General features: G+C 38.9%; 1 protein-coding gene across 14 annotated transcripts in view; it reads left to right on the top strand.

The window, feature by feature from the left end:
- The window catches only part of LMO7 (LIM domain 7), a 200,725-nt gene that overhangs the window by 97,794 nt on the left and 80,484 nt on the right, over positions 1-22,447 (top strand). For all 14 annotated transcript variants that reach the window (XM_029209943.1, XM_029209941.1, XM_029209937.1 and 11 more), the window contains one exon: positions 6,722-6,828. In XM_029209943.1, the coding sequence (XP_029065776.1) occupies positions 6,722-6,828 (107 nt within the window). The remainder of the gene's footprint in view (positions 1-6,721; positions 6,829-22,447) is intronic.

The raw sequence follows: 22,447 nt of genomic DNA, 5'->3' as shown, positions 1-22,447 counted from the left end.
CTTTTCCAATTTGTATTCCTTTTAATTCTTTTTCTTCTCTGATTGCCGTGGCTAGGACTTCCAAAACTATGTTGAATAATAGTGGCGGGAGTGGACATCCTTGTCTTGTTCCTGATCTTAGAGGAAATGCTTTCAGTTTTTCACCATTAAAAATGATGTTTGCTGTGGTTTTGTCGTATATGGCCTTTATTATGTTGAGGTAGGTTCCCTCTATGCCCACTATCTGGAGAGTTTTTATCATAAATGGGTGTTGAATTTTGTCAAAAGCTTTTTCTGCATCTATTGAGATGATCATATGGATTTTCTTCTTCAGTTTGTTAATATGGTGTATCACATTGATTGGTTTGCATATATTGAAGAATCCTTGCATGCCTGGGTTAAATCCCACTTGATCATGATGTATGATCCTTTTAATGTGTTGTTGGATTCTGTTTGCTAGTATTTTATTCAGGATTTTTGCATCTATATTCATCAGTGATATTGGTCTGTAATTTTCCTTTTTTGTAGTATCTTTGTCTGGTTTTGGTATCAGGGTGATGGTGGCCTCATAGAATGAGTTTGGGAATGTTCCTTCCTCTGCAATTTTTTGGAAGAGTTTGAGAAGGATGGGTGTTAGGTCTTCTCTGAATGTTTGATAGAATTCACCTGTGCAGACATCTGGTCCTGGACTTTTGTTTGTTGGGAGATTTTATTTTTTTATTTTTTTAATTTTTATTTTTTTGCGGTACGCGGACCTCTCACTGCTGTCGCCTCTCCCGCAGCGGAGCACAGGCTCCGGACGCGCAGGCTCAGCGGCCATGGCCCACGGGCCCAGCCGCTCCGTGGCACGCGGGATCCTCCCGGACCGGGGCACGAACCCGTGTCCCCTGCATCGGTAGGCGGACTCCCAACCACTGCGCCACCAGGGAAGCCCTGTTGGAAGATTTTTAATCACAGTTTCAATTTCATTACTTGTGATTGGTCTGTTCATACTCTCTATTTCTTCCTGTTTCAGTCTTGGAAGGCTATACCTTTCTAAGAATTTGTCCATTTCTTCCAGGTTGTCCATTTTATTGGCATAGAGTTGTTTGTAGTAGTCCCTTAGGATGCTTTGTATTTCTGCGGTGTCTGTTGTAACTTCTCCTTTTTCATTTCTAATTTTATTGATAATTTTATTGATTTGAGTCCTCTCCCTCTTTTTCTTGATGAGACTGGCTAATGGTTTATCAATTTCGTTTATCTTCTCAAAGAACCAGCTGTTAGTTTTATTGATCTTTGCTATTGTTTTCTTTGTTTCTGTTTCATTTATTTCTGCTCTGATCTTTATGATTTCTTTCCTTCTGCTAACTTTGGGTTTTGTTTGTTCTTCTTTCTCTAGTTCCTTTAGGTGTAAGTTTAGATCGTTTATTTGAGATTTTTCTTCTTTCTTGAGGTAGACTTGTATAGCTCTAAACTTCCTTCTTACAACTGCTTTTGCTACATCCCATAGGTTTTGGGTCGCTGTGTTTTCATTGTCAGTTGTCTCTAGGTATTTTTTGATTTCCTCAGTGATCTCTTGGTTATTTAGTAATGTATTGTTTAGCCTCCATGTGTTTTTGTTTTTTACATTTTTTTCCCTGTCATTGATTTCTAATCTCATAGCATTGTGGTCAGAAAAGATGCTTGATATGATTTCAAGTTTCTTAAATTTACTGAGGCTTGATTTGTGACCCAAAATGTGATCTAACCTGGAGAATGTTCTGGGCACACTTGAGAAGAAAGTGTCATCTGCTGTTTTTGGATGGAATGTTCTATAAATATCAGTTAAATCTGTCTGGTCTATTGTGACATTTAAAGCTTCTGTTTCCTTATTTATTTTCATTTTGGATGATCTGTCCATTGGTGTAAGTGAGGTGTTAAAGTCCTCCATTATCTTTCTGTTACTGTCCATTTCCCCTTTTATATCTGTTAGCACTTGCCTTATGTATTGAGATGCTCCTATGTTGGGTGCATATATATTTATAATTGTTACATCTTCTTCTTGGATTGATCCCTTGATCATTATGTAATGTCCTTGTCTCTTGTAACATTCTTTATTTTAAAGTCTATTTTATCTGATGTGAGTACTGCTACTGCAGCTTTCTTTTGATTTCCATCTGCATGGAATATCTTTTTCCATCCTCTCACTGTCAGTCTGTATGTGTCCCTAGGTCTGAAGTGGGTCTCTTGTAGACAGCATATATACGGGTCTTGTTTTTGTATCCATTCAGCCAGTCTGTGCCTTTTGGTTGGAGCATTTAATCCATTCACTTTTAAGGTAATTATTGATATGTATGTTCCTCTGACCATTTTCTTAATTGTTTTGGGTTTGTTTTTGTGGGCCCTTTTTTTCTCTTGCGTTTCCGACTTAGAGTTCCTTTAGCATTTGTTGTAGAGCTGGTTTGGTGGTGCTGAATTGTCTTAGCTTTTGCTTGTCTGTAAAGCTTTTGATTTCTCCATCGCATCTGAATGAGATCCTTGCCGGGTAGAGTAATCTTGGTTTTAAGTTCTTCCCTTTCATCGCTTTAAGTATATCATGCCACTCCCTTCTGGCGTGTAGAGTTTCTGCTGAGAAATCAGCTGTTAACCTTATGGGAGTTCCCTTGTATGTTATTTTTCGTTTTTCCCTTGCTGCTTTCAATAATTTTTCTTTGTCTTTAATTTTTGCCAATTTGATTATTATGTGTCTTGGCGTGTTTCTCCTTGGGTTTATCCTGTATGGGGCTCTCTGTGCTTCCTGGACTTGGGTGGCTATTTCCTTTCCCATGTTAGGGAAGTTTTTGACTATAATGTCTTCAAATATTTTGGCAGGTCCTTTCTCTCTCTCTTCTCCTTCTGGGACCCCTATAATGCAAATGTTGTTGCGTTTAATGTTGTCCCAGAGGTCGCTTAGGCTGTCTTCATTTCTTCTCATTCTTTTTTCTTTATTTTGTTCAGCAGCAGTGAGTTCCACCATTCTGTCTTCCAGGTCACTTATCTGTTCTTCTGCCTCAGTTATTCTCCTATTGATTCCTTCTAGTGCAGTTTTCATTTCAGTTATTGTATTGTTCATCTCTGTTTGTTCTTTATTTCTTCTAGGTCTTTCTTAAACATTTCTTGCATCTTCTCGATCTTTGCCTTCATTCTTTTTCCAAGGTCCTGGATCATCTTCACTATCATTATTCTGAATTCTTATTCTGGAAGGTTGCCTATCTCCACTTAATTTAGTTGTTTTTCTGGGGTTTTTTCTTGTTCCTTCATCTGGTACATAGCCCTCTGCCTTTGCATCTTGTCTATCTTTCTGTGAATGTGGTTTTTGTTCCACAGGCTGCAGGATTGTAGTTCTTCTTGCTTCTGCTGTCTGCCCTCTGGTGGATGAGGCTATGTAAGAGGCTTGTGCAAGTTTCCTGATTAGAGGGACTGGTGGTGGGTAGAGCTGGCTGTTGCTCTGGTGGGCAGAGCTCAGTAAAACTCCAATCTGCTTGTCTGCTGATGGGTGGGTCTGGGTTCCCTCCCTGTTTGACGTGAGGTGACCCAACACTGGAGCCTGCAGGCTTTTTGGTGGGACCCATGGCAGGCTCTGGGAGGGCTCAGGCCAGTGAGTACCTTCCAGAACTTCTGCCACCAGTGTCCCCCTCCCCACGGTGAGCCACAGCCACCCCCTGCCTCTGCAGGAGACCCTCCAACACCAGCAGGTAGATCTGGTTCAGTCTCCCCTGGGTTCACTGCTGCTTCCCCTGGGTCCCGATGCGCACACTACTTTGTGTGTGCCCTCCAAGAGTGGAGTCTCTGTTTCCCGCAGTCCTGTCAGAGTCCTGCAATCAAATCCCACTAGCCTTCAAAGTCTGATTCTCTAGGAATTCCTCCTCCTGTGCTGGACCCCCAGGTTCAGAGGCCTGACCTGGGGCTCAGAACCTTCACTCCAGTGGGTGGACTTCTGTGGTATAAGTGTTCTCCAGTTTGTGAGTCACCCACCCAGCAGTTATGGGATTTGATTTTACTGTGATTGTGCCCCTCCTACCATCTCACTGTGGCTTCTCCTTTGTCTTTGGATGTGGGGTATCTTTTTTGGTGAGTTCCAGTGTCTTCCTGTCCTTGATTGTTCAGCAGTTAGTTGTGATTCTGGTGTTCTCGCAAGAGGGAGTGATAGCATGTCCTTCTACTGCGCCATCTTGGTTCAGGCTCTGTTCTTTGTTGTACAAGTATTGTAGCCAGCTTCTAAAGTGGTCCCAGTGATTCTCACGTGATAGTCACTCCCTTATACCTATAAATTGTACCTAATTAACTAGATGGTCTAGCTGAAATGATTTCCTGGTGGAGTGTTAATGTGCTTCCTGCCTTCCCCTTGATGATTATAGTAAAATGTGAAAGGTGAAGTGACAGGTAGAATAGTAAACACAAGGGGTCACAGGAATTGCTGGTTTTGGGAATTATCAGTCTCTTTATGTTAATAAATGATTAATTTTTTTCTGGAAAAAATCAGGAGAATTGAGAAATGGGTTTTTGGCAGAGATCAAATTCAGAGCGCTTGCAGGAAAACAAGATGGTCTAAAGATGAAGCTGAGGGTGTGGTTGTACAATCGCTTAAGATCTTAGAAAGATACAAAGTGGTGTCTTGGAAATCTGTCTGGTCTAGCAATAGGGCTTCTAAGAAGCTTAAGTGTGGTGTCTCAGTCATCTCAGCAGATGAAGAGAAGGGCTTGTCTTGAAGGAATTTGTGGTTGTGGCTTTTGTCTAAGGGAGTGAAGTCCAATAAGATTCACAGAAGACATATGGTATTTTTGAGGGAATTGTATTTGCAGAAACTTTGAGGGAATCATATCTGCAGAAACTTTGTAAACTTAGACTGAAAGGGAAAGAGGATTACAAAATAAAAAGACCTTTAGTCCTCCAAACTTCTTCAGCCAGGAAGCAGACTGAGAAAGGTACACATCTGCAAACACAAGCTACTTTCCAAGGAAATGGAAAGATAATTTTTAAGGCGGAGCCAAGTGTCCGGAGAGTGAAGCAGAAAACCATGAAGGAGGTGTTCCCTGGCCTTGAATCCTAATGAAGGACCTGCCAACCTATGCTTTGCAGGACTTCAGAATTTCTGTGGATCAGTGACCTTTCATTTCTGCACACATTGAACTGGAGTGTGTCTGTTGGTTACCCTACACCTGTCCCACCATTGTATGTTGGGTGTATGGGGCAGGTAACTTGTTGCTTCAGTTCACTGGCACTCAAGTTGAGAGAGCTATTCAAGGGCTGTTTCTAAGGCACCACACCTGAGGGGCCTACTGCTCCTCAGATTGAATGCCTTCCATTGAGCTGTTCAACTTTTGACTTAAGTTCCTTTAACCTTTGACCTCTGTTCAAAATGAATAAAATGAATCATGGATGGCAGCTTTCAGCTAGGTAGTTCACGCTGCCTTTTACTGATAGTATGTACACTAGACTAACATCCTACCGCTACAAACAGGTTTTTTTAAATGTCCCTGAGCTCCCTAACAGCATTGTTTTTCTCTGCCATACATTTGCTTCCCCTTTCCCTAAGTCCTCTCACGCACCAAGAACCCAAACTGTTGAATTTAGCCTCTTCACCTTACTTCATTTCCCTTTCGATCATTCCCTCCCACCTTGCCATCGCAGCCTGCCTTTTCTTCCTGTGGAGATGAGCTTCCCAGCACGGGAAAAGGGTAACTGCCTCTCTCCACGTGGCAGAGAGGACCCTCGCGGCCACCTGTTAGGGAGTGAGGTGAGGTTTCAGGGGCCCTGAGCGGCTCACCCCTCAGATGTGGCGTTGCCAGCAGGTGTGAGGGGACCAGCCTGTGCTGGCATGTGAGGAGGCCATTCTCTTGCCTGAGAACCTAACAACGTGGATGGTGAAGAGTCGCATGGCATCTGCACAAGCTCAAGCCCATAAAGGATTTTCTTTTTTGAAGTGGAGTGAAGATAGAAGCTCCAGCTAATTTTGCTCACCCAGTGTGTCTCTACTATTGTCAGTGTTGGTGCAGCTGTTTACGTGAATGAAAAGCCTTGGTTTGTGAATGGAGGATTTGGGTTTTGAAATTAGATAGGAGGGCAACCTAGATTTTCATGCTGTGGAGGCACTTCCTGAGGCAGGTGCAGGGCATGAGTAATGACCACACCTCAACTCTGCGGCTCAGCCAGTGATCACTGGGCTTCTCCTGGGTCCTACAGTGTGGTTTCCCTGTCTGTCAGGAGCCGGGTAAGCAACCAAACCCAGATTCCAGGTGTGGTATTCCACAGTCGTTCTGTAATTTGTAATCATAGAAACAGAATGTTCCTCCTCTTCTTTCTTCCCTGCCAACAGTTTCTGGGTGGGTGAATGTCAGTAGCTGGAGTTATTTTTAAAGAGGAGAGGTGAGGCTTGTCGTGCAAAGCTGGGAAGAGGGCGTTTGTTTGCAGAGCAGAGCTGACATCCAAGTGTAGATTACTGCTCAGTGGCCAGGCACTTGTCCTATAACAGGTAATGTTTAACGTGTCAGTCACAAAGATCACAGGAACAGCATATGCCTGGCATAAGAGAGCACTGCCGTTTATGCTCTGGAAAACTGAAAGGCTATACGTGCACATGTATTAATATTATTTTTTTTTACATACATGAGTGGCTTGGTCTTGCTTCCTCCTTTTTTGCTGGCTGTAATTGGACTTTGAAGCTTGGAAGTTATATCATAAAAATTGGTAACCTTTGTCTGAGAGAGAGCTCGGCTAAGCAATCACTTTCCACTTCTTTTCACAGGATAATATAAACGTTTTTTTGAAAGCTTGTGAACAGATTGGATTGAAAGAAGCCCAGCTTTTCCATCCTGGGGATCTACAGGATTTATCAAATCGAGTCACTGTCAAGTAAGTTTTACTGGTTTGTTACATGTTTTTTTAAACTTAGGGCTTGTGGCTTAAGTGTAAATAATTTCTGAGAGCTCTGATTACAGGAAAATTGTCCCTCCGTCTTCCTCTGTTTGCATTCCAAAACAGACCATTTAAGAAATAGTTTAGGGATTGTGAGTGTGAAGCTGTCTGTAACTGAGACCATGGTATCTTATTATTTTAGATTCCTGTATTAGCCAAAATGGTGGTTTATATTTTAATGCTTGTCCAACATCATAGTGTTTGGTTGCTAATGGTGAGGATGCTCATTATATTTATAAAGAAAATGGAGAAGGTTATATTTTAGCTTACAGAGTAAAAATTATTTGAAATTAAGACATGATTGCTAACATAAAAATGAGAGTGGGACAGTGATAAAAGAGACAATATTTGGAAAGCAGCGGTGCTTGGGACCAACATGTACCGCTAATGACTTTTGTCAACTGGCTGATTTCTAAAAATGAACTGTTTTTCACTCTTTTAATAGTATGGATGAGAAAGTGAAAGTGGGGGGGTGTGTGTGAAAACATGTGCACAGGTGTTTGTATTGTGTTTTAGATGGAAAATGCTGTTTGTGTTTGAGTATATGGTTTCAGGAAATCTGGTTTTAAACTCTTGTAAGATTTTTCTCTTATAAATCTAAATTTGCTTTCAGTGAATCAGAATAAACTCATGTTACCAGCTCAGTGTGACAGGAAAATGATTTAATTTTGTAATAATGACTTCCTCCTTATCATGGCTCTTAAACATAATTAGCATTTTTCCATTGGAAAAAAATAAACACCTTATTCTATCTATAGAAATAATAGAAATGAAAAAATTAGCTTTTACCAATTCAAAGACTAAGTTTGAAGAGTTGATATCTCTGTTGTAATAGCTTTAAAGTCATTAAAAAATGACTGTAAAATCTTAAATATGGTCAAGATTTTTTTCTAAAGAAGAATAACCCTGTCTATAAATATTTTTTATAGTAAACATTGTCTTTAGCCATATAACCTAAAAACCTGGGTAGGATTAATCTTTTAAAAGCAATGATATATTTTTAAATGAACAAGCCATTTCATATCTATATGCTTCTAGTTCTGTTGAACAAGCATTTCTAAACGACACAGCAGTGATACGTGCATAGCAGGGATGGGTCTGTTAGCATTTCTGATTAATTGGAAGATTGTTGAGAGATGCTAAGTTTCATCACCAAAATGGCATGTTTACTTCTGCAGTGTTCGAGGTCATGTTTAATTTCCATGAAAAATAACTATGGATGAATTTATTTTTCCTAATCAACATTCTCTCATATGACCTATCTGATGGGCAAAGAAATTTTTAACTTTCAAAGTGTTTTTCTTCAGTTGTTGCTGTCTATTAAGAAGAAATGTCTTTTCCCCTTAAAATCATACTGTTTTGAAACTCTGTAGCCGACGTTCGAGGAGGCTATGAACTTAATAAAACATGTTTGTTGGCTTCTAATAACAAGAGTGCCCTGAGTGAAACTTGCCTGGAGCCTGTTTCATGAGACACTGGGTCTAAAGTGTTCAGGAAAAATCAGTATCTGGCCTCAGCCTTCAATGAAATTAAGTTAGTGACAAAGCGAAACCGGGAGGTCACGTAGTTAACAGCCATAGTAGGAAGTATGCAGAACAACTTGTTTCAGTGGAAACCACAAGTCCATAAAAGCAAGATGTGTCCAAGCGGTCCTAGTGAGAACATCTGCATGAGGACCTCGACACTCTTAATTAAGAGCATCGCCCCGACAGCTCCGTCTTGTTGGACCAAAGAGCACAGGGGTCGATCGTGGGACTGCTGCAAAGGAAGTGGAGGGTGGAGAGTGAGAAAGCTGGCAGACAGCTTCTTTAAATGGTTGGCCAGAGCTCCTCTGCCCTGAGATAGCATTTTTTAAAAAAAATATTTATTTATTTATTTATTTATTTATTTTTGGCTGTGTTGGGTCTTCATTGCTGTGCACAGGCTTTCTCTAGTTGCGGCAAGCAGGGGCTACTCTTTGTTACGGTGCGCAGGCTTCTTATTGCGGTGGTTTCTCTTGTTGCGGAGCACGGGCTGTAGAGCACGGGCTTCAGTAGTTGTGGCACGCGGGCTTCAGTAGTTGTGGCACGTGGGCTTCAGTAGTTGTGGCTCGCGGGCTCTAGAGCGCAGGCTCAGTAGTTGTGGCGCAGGGGCTTAAGTTGCTCCGCGGCATGTGGGATCTTCCCGGACCAGGGCTCGAACCCATGTCCCCTCGATTGGCGGGCAGATTCTTAACCACTGCGCCACAGGGAAGCCCTGAGATAGCATTTTTATAGAAGGAAGGGAAAATATGAAGGAAAGCAAATAATTCCTTACGAAATAGTAATGCATTTCTCTTTAGTTTCAGTTCTTATGCAACGTGGAGGCTTCTGTAGGTCAAAGATCTTGTCCTATATTTATTGTAGATTAAAAGCCTTGGTGTTGGTTAGACCGGTGGTTCTCAACTGGGGGCATTTGGCTGGAGATACTTTTGATTGTTATAGCTGGGATGGGGGTGCTACCGCCATCCTGGGGGTCAGGGATGCTGCTAAATACCCTTCAGTTCAGAAGGGTATTTAGTGGCCTCCGTAACAAAGAATTTCTGATCGCAAATATCAGTAGTGCTGAGGTTGAGAGGCCTTGACTTCAAATTTTTAGATTTCCACTCTGCCAGCAAGATAATTGTGTGGAAGGGAGGATACTGACATAAACTTTCAGCTGAAGTGTGACGTTTTACTTACTAATATAATAACATGTATTTCTGTGTTAGTATGTTTGTTCATTTTACGGAAAGGCTCATTGTATTTGGAGCGTGCAGTAAGGTGTGAGTACTTGGACATTACCGTGCCCATCCATGTACATTAAAATTAGCAAAAGTAAAAAAAAAAAAAGAAAAAGAAAGGAAAAAAAAAACAGCTCAGGGGTCTTCCCTGGTGGCACAGTGGTTGAGAGTCCACCTGCCGATGCAGGGGACATGGGTTTGTGCCCCGGTCCAGGAAGATCCCACATGCCGCGGAGCGGCTGGGCCTGTGAGCCATGGCCGCGGAGCCTGCGTGGCCGGAGCCTGTGCTCCGCAATGGGAGAGGCCACAACAGTGAGAGGCCCGCGTACCGGAAAAAAAAAAAAATTAGCAGAAGTGTGGCAAATGATTTATTATTTTAAATGCTCTATCAAAATTCAATCCCTAAGATACTGCATTTACAGTTCACAGACCTGTTGTTGGTCTTCCTGCACATGTAATCTAAGATACACGTTTGCAGAACATCCTGAGAGCAAAGAACTACATGTTGGCAAATGTGAGGTATTTTTTTTGTTAGTGGACAGCAGTCCACTATCTATGTTATTAAAAGCATAGATGACACACAGAGCCTAGGAGAGTTGTGTGTGGTGAGAATGAGTGGCAAGAGCAGAAGCAATTAATATAAAGACCCACTGCTGTTGAATCACTTCACTAATCCAGACCCTAAGTACAAATCTTATTTTCCAGTAGTTTGAGATTTACCATTTACTTTGTAACAATTTTCGCTAGTCAAACAAGCTAGGGTACTCTTTGTATTTCTGTAATTATACATATTAATTTTCTAACTGAATTATTTTATTTGAAGGAAGTAATAGTTTGAACTTTTCCAAATATGTTTGAATTATTCCACTTATTTTGGGACTACATATATGCAAAAGTCAGTTGATACTTTTAATTTTGACATTCCTGACTTTGATGGACAGGGTGTATCTTTACTCCTTTTCTTCCCGAAAGGGTAGTAAGCAAACTGGGGACTTAGCCTCCATGAATGGTAGATTGAGATTGAACCTATCCTAGTTGAGATGTTTACTGAGGCCATGAAATTTAGCTTCTGCACCAATGATTAACTGCACCGTATTATTAACCATTTACCAAATATCCATACTGAGCTTAGAAACACACACAATCTGCAGAGAAGAGGGGGTGTGACTCCCACAGGGCCATCTCTGCACACTTTCTCTAAAAGGCCTGTGGGAGAGCAACCCCAGCACACTGCAGAGCTCCTACAGCAAGTGTCATGGTCTTTGGTGGCATCTGGTCATTAAGAGGCACAGAACAATGACTCATGGAAAGCAACTCAACAGAGCAGCCCAGACGTCCTGTATTGGAGGATTGAAGTTGACAGAAAGGTAGAGTTGAACATTAAAGGTTTTAATTTTGTGTCTAGCATTTTGACTCAGACTAAGTCCTTCATTTAAACCATTGCTCTAAACCAAATTATATATTGAAATTTTTAAGCTGAGAATTTGAACAGATTATAAACATGTTTTTTCTTTCCACCCCCTTACCATTCCAATCCAGTTTTTCGCACTTCCTTAGATACATTCTGTTCATAATACAATTATAGGATGGCGATGCTTTTGAACACAATATTTGTCATGCAAAGAAAAAGTATTTTTTAGTGTACACTTACTCTTTTGTTATTTACGATATTAATATTTTAGTTCTAAAATGTGACTTGAAATATTATTGACTGAGTTTTTTTAGAAGGTCTGTTTATCAAATGGAGGGTGGAGAAATCAAGAATCTGTTATTTTTACATGTACTAGTTACCAAAGGAACAGTAGTTGGAAGCGAAATTAATGTTCACGTATTTCCCTTGTGAAAATAAAGGAGGCTCAAAATGATATTTTAAGGATTTAGCTGATCTCTAAAGCTTCAAAAGGTGCTTGATTTTGCAGCAATACTGTAAAGTCATGTCTTAGGAATTAAGTTCCCAGATGGCTCTCTTTTACAGTCTGCCAAATTTGACTTGAAATATGAATGTGTTTGTGTATTTTTTTAAGGTTGTTATTCATGTAAGTAAAAATATACCTACTTTGAATTGTATAATTTTCAACTTTCTCTCATTTAAACCTGATTTTACTACTTTTTTTTCCCCAGATGTGTCTTTCAAATGAGTTTCTCAATGTCTTAATCTGTTTAAAAAAAACGAAAAGGAAAAAAGCAACCTTAATGGTATCCAAACTTGGATCTGTAACTTGAGTATGGGGAGTTCCACCTGCCAATTCATGTTGCTATTTTAAAATGTTCCCTCCCTTCCTACCAAGTAATTAGAACAGAATAAAAGAGAAAGGAAGTTTACTGCATCACATATATCTCTATCCCATTCATTCTATGGTGTTAGGTAGTTACTGAAAGGGGGACATTAATTCTTTTGGGTTGCCGAAGTCCTGTTTAAGGCCAGCAGCAAACATATATGGTCACATTTTTCAAATGATCTTTAATTGCAAAGTTTGAATTTCTGAGAGTCTGCTCAGCTGCAGAGAAGGTGGTGGGATATGAGCTGCAGGGACAAACTGTAGAATAACTAGCAGTTTTATCTGGCATTTATTTCTCTCCATTTCTAGTTCTTAATTTATTTCTTCGATAGATCAACACTTTCTGGATGCCAAGTCTCCTTCCTCAGCTCCCCACTCCCTCAAATCCAAAGAGCCATGGGGTCTGATTTTGTCTTGGTTTGCTGGGTGTGACTTCATGTTATAGACTTTCATGGCCAGGATCTTTATCTACAAAAGTAACCCATCCTAAATTCATTGCTCCAAAGAATCTCACTTGGTGGCTCATCTTGATTAGCAGTTGTCATGAGTCAGTTCATGGGAAGGTGGTAGAATTTGCTTCGCCTATCAGATAGCATTTGTTTTATAATGTGGTCCTTCAAAGGGCTAAACCAAAGAGAGATTTTTGTTGAAGAGATTCTTTTTTCACCTAATTATCTGTAGGGCTGCCTATGTTGAATTAATCAAACTTTTACAGCTACATGCACTGTAATATCTGTAGTCCTGTCAGTCATTTTTGAAAACGAGAGCTTCACCAGTCACTGGAGATGTTAAGCATTGTTTTTCCCTGAATTTCATGCTATATTCTGGTCTGATTTAACTGATTGTTTGAGTGAAGGGTGTACATGTGAGGTGCGTGTGCTTACATCTGTTTCTGGAGCTACAGAGTAGAAAGTGGCAGTTAATCCAGCTATGGGGAAATTTTGGTTTCATTCACTTGCCAATCATACAGCAAGCATTGATTCAGCATCTTCTCTGTGGCCGGTACTTATACAGACATAAATAAGATGGAGTCCTGCCGTTAGAGGGGTTCACATTATAATTGAGGAAATGTCCTCATAAGTTAAGTTAGAATACATTGTGTTAAATGCACAGGGCTCTCTGGGACTATAGAGATGAACAGTCATTTCAGCTTTTTAATCAGGAAACACTTCTAATTGAAGGTGACGTTGGTCTCTCTTCTGGGCTTTCAAAGCATTTCTTGTTTTTACCTACATCTAATTTTTCCCTAGACTTGGAGCTATCTGAGGGCAGAGATAATGCATTTAATCTCCTCCTGACACCTTAGGTGTTAAATACTTATTTGAAAATCAGATTTTAATTATGAAGATATGGAAATCTTAAAACCAGGCTTCGAAGATGAGAACTGAATATTTCTTCGCTAAGTGCTCCTATCTTTCTTCCTCATCTTTCAAAATTGCAAAGCAGATCTGGGAAAGCAGTCACTAAACTTTTGGTTTGCTGGGTGAGCCTTTTACTTATCATTTCAGAATATTGCAACACAATCTGAAACTTATACAGTTTAAAAGAAGAATGTGTGTTTCCTCTCAGTTGTGTGGGTAAAACTAAAATTGGAATGTTGGGCCATGTACTTTCCAAAGTATTTGGTGGAAGTTTTAATCCTTATGCTGATGTCCAATGATAAATGCTAATATTGTTTTAACTGACATTTGAGGGATGTTGTTCCATGCTTATATTTATATGAAGCTTTAGAAACATTTTAATGTTCTCATACCATCACCAATCTAAGTGTATGCTTAAGGCTTGGGTGGAAAAGTATAGTTGTTACGCAGGTAGTTGGAATATCTTGTAGAAGCTCAAGGGCAAGGGACAGAAAATTTTAAAAGCAGGAATCAAGAGTGGAGGTAACTTAATGGGAAGTCATTAAAGTTACTTTAATAAGAAGTTTTACCAACAAGTTTACAGTAAGCCTTGTTTCTTCCAAAGTCAAGCTATCTGCCTTGGTACCTCTTACCTTTGCCTAGCATTAAACACCAAAGCCAATTTGAAAAAAGTCACAAATTGCCTTTGACTTTGGCATGATAAAAACTATTTGAAGAATATGAGCGCACAGAAACATGAAGATTTCTTAGCAGTTCGTTTGAACTGTTTCTAGTATACCCCAGGCTGGGTTTCTTTCTCACCCAGGATGGAATAGAATTTCAGTTGATGTGCATCAATTGTCATGAATAGACAATCATCCTAACAATAGCAGGGACTTTAGGTGCCTGACATGGGTTTAATCCCATCCCATTCAGTCACCTGGTGGCTGAATGACCTTAGACAGGTTAGTTTTCCTCCCTGTGATCACTTTACCGCTCAGTGAACAAGAGAGATGGAATGGCTAATATCCTGGAGCTTAGCAAATAATACCATTTGGGGGATAGCCCTACCCCGCAAGGATATTGTATGGATTTTCATAAAGTCATGTATGTAAAGTGTATAGTGCTTGACATATAGTAGTGCTCAATAAGTGATACTGAATTATCAATTGTGATCATTTATTTTTTTAACATCTTTATTGGAGTATAATTGCTTTACAGTGGTGTGTTAGTTTCTGCTTTATAACAAAGTGAATCAGCTGTACCTATACATATATCCAGATTCTTGACCCTATGAAGTGAAGATATGTGTGCTCTGTAGAAGAACATGGAGGGAAAAATTTGGCCCCCAGCTACTTAAATTGTGATGATTGGCTCTAGGCTCTTTGTTTTTTTATGAGAATTTTAGCCATTTTAGACTTATCTCTTCTTTCAATTAGGAGCAGATATTAAAACAGATGTTTTTCTGACATGTATGTTTAGTCAGCTTTTTACAGTGTATCTGTTTCATTAGAATAGCAAAGCTGGAAACCAGAGAACATATATCTAAGTTATTTCCTCTTCCCCCTGTTTATGTGGGACCAACATAATTTTGTTAACTTTTTGAGACCTCAATTTTCTGTGTATTTTATGAAATGTTAGAAATATTGTAGTTTGATTTGGATTTATTTCCTTAAAAAGTTTCTATTTCCATATTTAAAAAAGCAAAAAAAAAAAAAGACATGAAACCACAAGCAGTCCACAACACAAATCCAAATTCAAAACTTTACTTTGGTGATTGGTTTAATTCTTTCATCCCATTTTCCCTCTTCTGTGAAAATTCTTATCGTTTTGGTCATTAGGAGAGGAGAGGTGGTTATCCTTTGGATAGGCAAGATCAGATCAGATGCTGTTCTCTAAAAGGCTTTTGTAGGCCTTATGAATTTTTTGGGGGGGGGGTGGATAGGTGTTCAAAATGTTTACAGAATTCAAATGCACACTGCAGCTATGTTGTCCTCCAGACAGAAAACCTAGCTGCTCCTTTTGGATATCTCCCATCTGTGCTGTCCATCAAAAGGCTACCGTACTGATAGCATAAAGGTCTTGATTATATTCTCTAAAACATTTGTAGCTTTAACTCTGGACATGAACAGTCATAACTAGCAATAGGCACTGTTTGTGAGGTCATAAGCCTTGGTTCTTATTTACTTCCAGTTGTACGTGGTGAAACACATCAAGAAACTAGGAAGTATACTTTCATGTTGATGCTTTGACATAACATTATAGCTTGGTTCTTTTAAAATGAAGAGACTCGCTATCAAATGTTGAATAGGTATAAAAGTTGTATATTGATCATTTATTGGTTATTTTAAAGAGTCTAGGTTAGTGGAGTAGTTATATTTTAGGGGTAATTGCCCTGGTATAATTTGTCATGCTGAGCAGCCATCCCAGGTGGGATTGGCTGCTGATGGACTGATTCTCCATTTTTCAGAGACATACCTTCTGCGTATCCCTACTGAACTGAGAGGCAGGGTGATGGTCACTTTTTCTTAAGAGCTTAAAAGCATTGCTTCAGATACTACTGACCAAAATATACGCAGTAAACTTAAGAAAACATGTTCCAAAAGTGTTACTGAGAAACCTTTAATTTTAAGGAAAAGTGTACACCTGCTGTATAAATTAAGGATACTTGCCACATTAAATGCATATGGTAGTGTAATAAAATTCCATTCAAAAATAAGTAGGTTAAAAACATACTTGAATGAACACACTTCAGGTAAGCCAGTTTTTCTTAAGTTAAAAAAGGAAAAAGTGGGGGATCTTGGTGGCCTGGAAAAAGCAGCTGCTTTGAATTAAGCTCTGTTTGCATTAACCACCATAAATTTAAGAAGGGTTTGTGCTGTGTATTTTGAGCACTTTGGGGAGAAATCCCTAGATATCAAGTATCACTGTTATTACATTTCACCATTTCATTACATTATAATAACATTGATGGCTGCTAGACTTTGTGAAATGCTTTTGTTCTGTATTTTTTCTTCCACTTTTACTGAGATAAACGGAAAAAATCTTCAAAAGAATCTATGTCTGGGTAGACAATTTGGCTGACATGTTACTAGGCTTCTTTTGACTTAATATTGAGAAGAAAAATTCTCTACTAAGTGGGGAGCTCAGACTTTATTTTGTGTATAATGTGTATTCATCTCAAAAGTGTGCAGTAGAGCACACACGTGTACACACACTAAGAACATATGTGAAAATTTGTAAAAGGCTTCAAAGAGTGAGGCACCAGACCCTGAGGGTCCCTAGATCCTTTTTTATTTTAGTGAAGAATTCATTTCACCAGAAGGGCTTGGTCCCTGTCTTGGAGGAGAAATAGGAATAGTATGATTAAATATTGGTGTCTAAAGCATGCCCATCCCAGATTAAGAAATAGAGCTCTATGTCCTTTCTCATATTTTTCATTCTCTTTTTCATTCTGCTTACAAGAAAGAGTCAGGGTAAAAAATTCCCGTAAAGACTGATATCCATTGATGTAAGCCTTGAGCTGCTAGAGCCAGAGATTACTGCTGCTGGGGTATCTAGAAGCAGCACAGTCCTGATGGGCTGAAGAGGGAGGGTGGACAGGTACATGAGGCTTAGCCTAGGGGTACTGAGTTCTCTCATCTGTACACCTTTTATCTTGTGGCTTGTCAGCCGCAGCCATTGAATATTTAATATGTGCTGTGTACAGACCCTGAATCCTGGGTGGGTAGAAGAGAAAAAAAAACCTACTCTTTCTCTACCTCGTTCTTAAAACCATAAATGGGGAAGATGAAAACAGCATTCTTCAGTCTTAATGTTTGCTTTTGTGTCTTAAAGAGCATTGCAATGATTTACAGTTTACAACTCTAAGGGAACGATGGATTTGGACTGATGAATATCAACTAGGTGAGGGCATCACTGTACTAGAGTGTCCGGAATATTTCATAAATACTCCATCAGGTTTAGACACCTGACAGACAGCTAGCTATCTGTCAGGTGTTTTACATTAGTTATTTCTAACCTAGTAACAGCCCAGCCAGCCATTTTGCTTCCAATGCATGAAATGAAGGGAGTCAGAGAGAAGAGTAACTTGTTTAGCTTATCTTGGGCAAATAACAGAGCTAGGATTTAAATTCAGGGGGTGTCTTAGCCTTCAAAGCTTGGATTGCTTCCACTGTATTGTCTAAACAGACTTGAACAGACTTTAAAAACTTGCTAATATTCTTTCTAGTGCTATGGGACTGAAATTGTCTGAGTTGCTGCTTAACCAGGCCAGCTATAGCCCAGATGGATTTGTGTGTATGACTGATATTACCTCATTTGATACATGGCCAATATCTTTATATTATAATTAAAATTTCCCCCTAGTTTGTGAGCTAAGTAACTTCAAATAGATACAATATTACTATGTGCCATTAAATCTAAGATCGGTGCTTTTAAGATCTCCTTATTTTAGAAATGTTAAATAGACACATGTGTACCTTAGAATAGAAGAAGTATGCTACATGTGTGGTCTTTTCTCCCTGTCTAGTAGAGAAATAATAGAGTATTTGGATTTTATTGATATGCACACATAAAGGCCTTTGTAGGTTTTATGACCTTTACACAGATAGTTATGAATGTTCAGTTGTATTTGCCATTCTAATGGAACATTCCTGTTAGAGGCTGTGGATTGTAAAACCTTACTAATCTAAATTGCTCAGGATCATACTACCACACTTTGACCTTTACAGCATTGGCATGAAACATATATTTAAAAACAGAACTGGCAGGAAATTATTCTAAATAAGTTATTAATTTACCAATTTTTGATGCTTCATTTTACTTGTTAAAACCAAACCAAAAAACTCTCCAGAAAGCGGGCATAGAGGGAACCTGCCTCAACATAATAAAGGCCATATAGGACAAAACCACAGCCAACATTATTCTCAGTGGTGAAGAAATGAAAGCATTTCCTCTAAGATCAGGAACAAGACAAGGATGTCCACTCCCGCCACTATTATTCAACATAGTTTTGGAAGTCCTAGCCACGGCAATCAGAGAAGAAAAAGAATTAAAAGGAATACAAATTGGAAAAGAAGTAAAACTGTCACTGTTTGCAGATGACATGATACTATACATAGAGAATCCTAAAGATGCCACCTGAAAACTACTAGAGCTAAACAATGAATTTGGTAAAGTTGCAGGATACAAAATTAATGCACAGAAATCTCTAGCATTCTTATATACTAATGATGAAAAATCTGAAAGAAAAATTAAGGAAACACTCCCATTTACCATTGCAACAAAAAGAATAAAATACCTAGGAATAAATTTACCTAGGGAGACAAAAGACCTGTATGCAGAAAACTGTAAGACACTGATGAAAGAAATTAAAGATGGTACCAACAGATGGAGAGATAAACCATGTTCTTGGATTGGAAGAATCAATATTGTGAAAATGACTCTACTACCCAAAGCAATCTACAGATTCAATGCAATCCCTATCAAATTACCAATGGCATTTTTCACAGAACTAGAACAAAAAATCTTAAAATTTGTTTGGAGACACAAAAGACCCGAATAGCCAAAGCAATCTTGAGGAAAAAAAAAAAAACAGAGCTTGAGGAATCAGACTCCCTGACTTCAGACTATACTACAAAGGTACAGTAATTAAGACAGTATGGTACTGGCACAAAAACAGAAATATAGATCAATGGAACAGGATAGAAAGCCCAGAGATAAACCCACACACCTATGGTCAACTAATCTGTGACAAAGGAGGCAAGGATATACAATGGAGAAAAGACAAGTCTCTTCAATAAGTGGTGCTGGGAAAACTGGACAGCTACATGTAAAAGAATGAAATTAGAACACTCCCTAACACCATACACAAAAGTAAACTCAAAATGGATTAAAGGCCTAGAAGTAAGACCCGACACTATAAAACTCTTAGAGGAAAACATAAGAAGAACACCCTTGGACATAAATCACAGCAAGATATTTTTTGATCCACCTCCTAGAGTAATGGAAATAAAAACAAAAATAAACAAATGGAAACTAATGAAACTTAAAAGCTTTTGCACAGCAAAGGAAACCATAAACAAGACGAAAAGACAGCCCTCAGAATGGGAGAAAATATTTGCAAATGAATCAATGGACAAAGGATTACTCTCCAATATATATAAACAGCTCAAGCAACTCAATATCAATAAAACAAACAACCCAATCAAAAAATGGGCAGAAGACCTAAATAGATGTTTCTCCAAAGAACACATACAGATGGCCAAAAAACACATGAAAAGATGCTCAGCATCACTAATTATTAGACAAGTGCAAGTCAAAACTACAATGAGGTATCACCTCTCACCAGTTAGAATGGGCATCATCAGAAAATCTACAAACAACAAATGCTGGAGAGCATGTGGAGAAAAGGGAACCCTCTTGCACTGTTGGTGGGAATGTAAATTGATACAGCCACTATGGAGAACAGTATGGAGGTTCCTTAAAAAACTAAAAATAGAATTACCATATGACCCAGCAATCCCACTACTGGGCATATACCCAGAGAAAACCATAATTCAAAAAGACACACGCACCCCGATGTTCATTGCAACACTGTGTACAATAGCCAGGTCATGGAAGCAACCTAAGTGTCCATCGACAGAGGAATGGATAAAGAAGATGTGGTACATATACACAATGGCATATTACTCCGCCATAAAAAGGAACGAAATTGGGTCATTTGTAGAGACATGGATGGACCTAGAGACTGTCATACAGAGTGAAGTAAGTCAGAAAGAGAAAAACAAATATCGTATATTAATGCATATTTTTGGAATGTAGAAAAATGGTACAGAGGAACCGGTTTGCAAAGCAGAAATAGAGACACAGATGTAGAGAACAAGCATATGGACACCAAGGGAGGATTAGGGGGGTGAGATGAATTGGGAGATTGGGATTAACATATATACACTACTATGTATAAAATAGACAACTAATGAGAACCTGCTATATGGCACAGGGAACTCCACTTTGCTGTACAGTAGAAACTAACACAACCTTGTAAAACAACTATACCCCAATAAAAGATAAAATAAAATAAAATACACAGAATCACAAGAGAAACCAATTACACTGAAACATGGTTGTCAAAATAGTTCTGAAACACAAATATGAAATATAATACTGTGTTTTTATTAATGTATTAAATTTTAAAATACAAACAAATTAAAAATAAATTTATCCTTAAAGACTTAAAAAAATTAAAAATTAACTTATCTTTAAAAAAATGACTAAACCATGACTCCCTCCTCCAAACATCCTTGGCTGGGAATAAGTGCTTATAAATTATTTATATATATACATATAAATATTTATATATATATAATATTTTCAGTTTAGGTTATTGTATATTAAATCTTATGTAAAACCTTAATGCTTGATAATTTGAAGTCCTGTCTGAAAGCTCAAACTAAAAGCAAAAAGATAAATTATAGTCATATTACCTAGCTTATTGAATTAAAGAAGAAGAATTACTTCAGTACATCACTGCAAGTCCTGCTATCAGCGTAGCCATTGGAGGGTTTGAAACAGGTGGTAAGTACAAAGCACCAAGTGTAACAGTAAATAACACTGTCTAATTTCGGTAAGATGAAACTCCTGGGGGATCAGATAGTGACTCAGAAAAGCAAAGTCCAAGAAATGACTCAAGCACAGAGATACTTTAAGAATTCCTTTACTAAGACTTATGACAAGTGGAGTGATCACTTCTTCTACAAGTCATTAGAAGTTATTTCTTGCTAGTTGTTGAATGTAAACCTTTCATTCATAGGAAGAAATATTAAACTTTTATGTTGTGAATGTGATGTTTTTAGAGAGCCAAAGATAGATGAAACTAATAGTAGCCTAAGATATACGTATAAGAGAAGAATACAAATAAGGAAAAATTTCCTTTTAAATAACTAGTGGGATGGGCTAGATGCAATAATAGAAAACACTTGTTTTAAGGCTGTTGAATATGTAAAAGGAGGAAAAGTACTGCTTTTGAGAGACGGAGTGGAGGAGAGTGGAAAGAAAGTAACATTTGAATGCTTTGCTTAATGCCTTGTATAATCTTACACCCTCTTTGTTAGAAAGAGTGGCTGCTTGAGTATACAGGTATGGAAGCTGAGAGTTTTGGCCTCTCACTCAAGGTCATGTGCCTAGCACAAGTGGGAACCCTCATTAGGACTCCAAACCCAGTTTCTCTCCATTATAATAATTCTGCTTTCAAGTGTATCCTAAGGAAAGACAGGAAAGTCAAACAAAGGAATTTTGAACGTGTTAACGTGTATCTGTCAGACACGAGCTCCATGAAGTTGGTTGGACAGGAGGGAAGTTTTGGAGATACAGAGGAATTTGTAATTTCTAGAAGCTGTGGGTGAGAAATTACCCAGACTTTACCGAGGGTGAGAGTGCTTTAAACAAGTGCTTCTCAAACTTCAAGGTGCACGTAAAACACCTTGGGCTCTGATTCAAATGCAGGTTCTGATTCATTAGGTCTGGACAGGGCTGGGATTCTGTATTTCTAGCAAGCTCCCAGGCTGTGCCGATGAGCACCACGCTCTGAGTTACATGTATTTAGGCAAGTAATGATAGTGATCACATACTGGAGTGAGGGTTTAATAAAGATATTGGGGCAGAGGTAAGGCGTTAGTGTGGATCTGGAAGATAAGTTGGATTTGAGTGAGGTGGGAGAATACTACAGGAAGACTGGCACATCCAGAGGCACAGAGGTGAGAAGTTCTAATCAATCATTTTAGAGAGCCCTTTAGATGCAAAGCAATGAGTAAAGTTAAGTAAGATCTCCGCTCTTGAGGCCTGAACTTACTTGCGGAGAAGGGTAGGTATGCAAGGCATGAGTTTCTAGTCTAGGTTGGCAGATCAGAGGCAGGATGACAGGTAGGTTGGGACCAGCTTGAGTGGTACCTCGAGTATCCTGGCTGGGGGAGTTGGAGCTATCTCTTAGGTAGTGGGATTACTACCAAAAGCTTGGTGCAGAAGGTTACAATGTTAAAATCAGAGATTTAGAAAGATGGGGTAATGAAGTAGTATATAAAATGGATTGACTGAGAACTAGCTTGGAGGCTGGGACAGATGTTGGGAAATTGTTGCAGTTCATGGGTGTTTTGATAAGGATGCAAACTGCTGAAAGCAGTAAAAATGTAAAAGAGGAG

This window comes from Monodon monoceros, unplaced genomic scaffold (genome assembly GCF_005190385.1).
Source record: "Monodon monoceros isolate NGI ecotype Baffin Bay Population unplaced genomic scaffold, NGI_Narwhal_1 Super_Scaffold_8, whole genome shotgun sequence".
In the NCBI taxonomy this organism is placed as follows: domain Eukaryota; kingdom Metazoa; phylum Chordata; class Mammalia; order Artiodactyla; family Monodontidae; genus Monodon; species Monodon monoceros.
The sequence above is the reverse complement of the archived record's forward strand: the minus strand, read 5'-3'. Positions and strand labels throughout refer to the sequence as shown.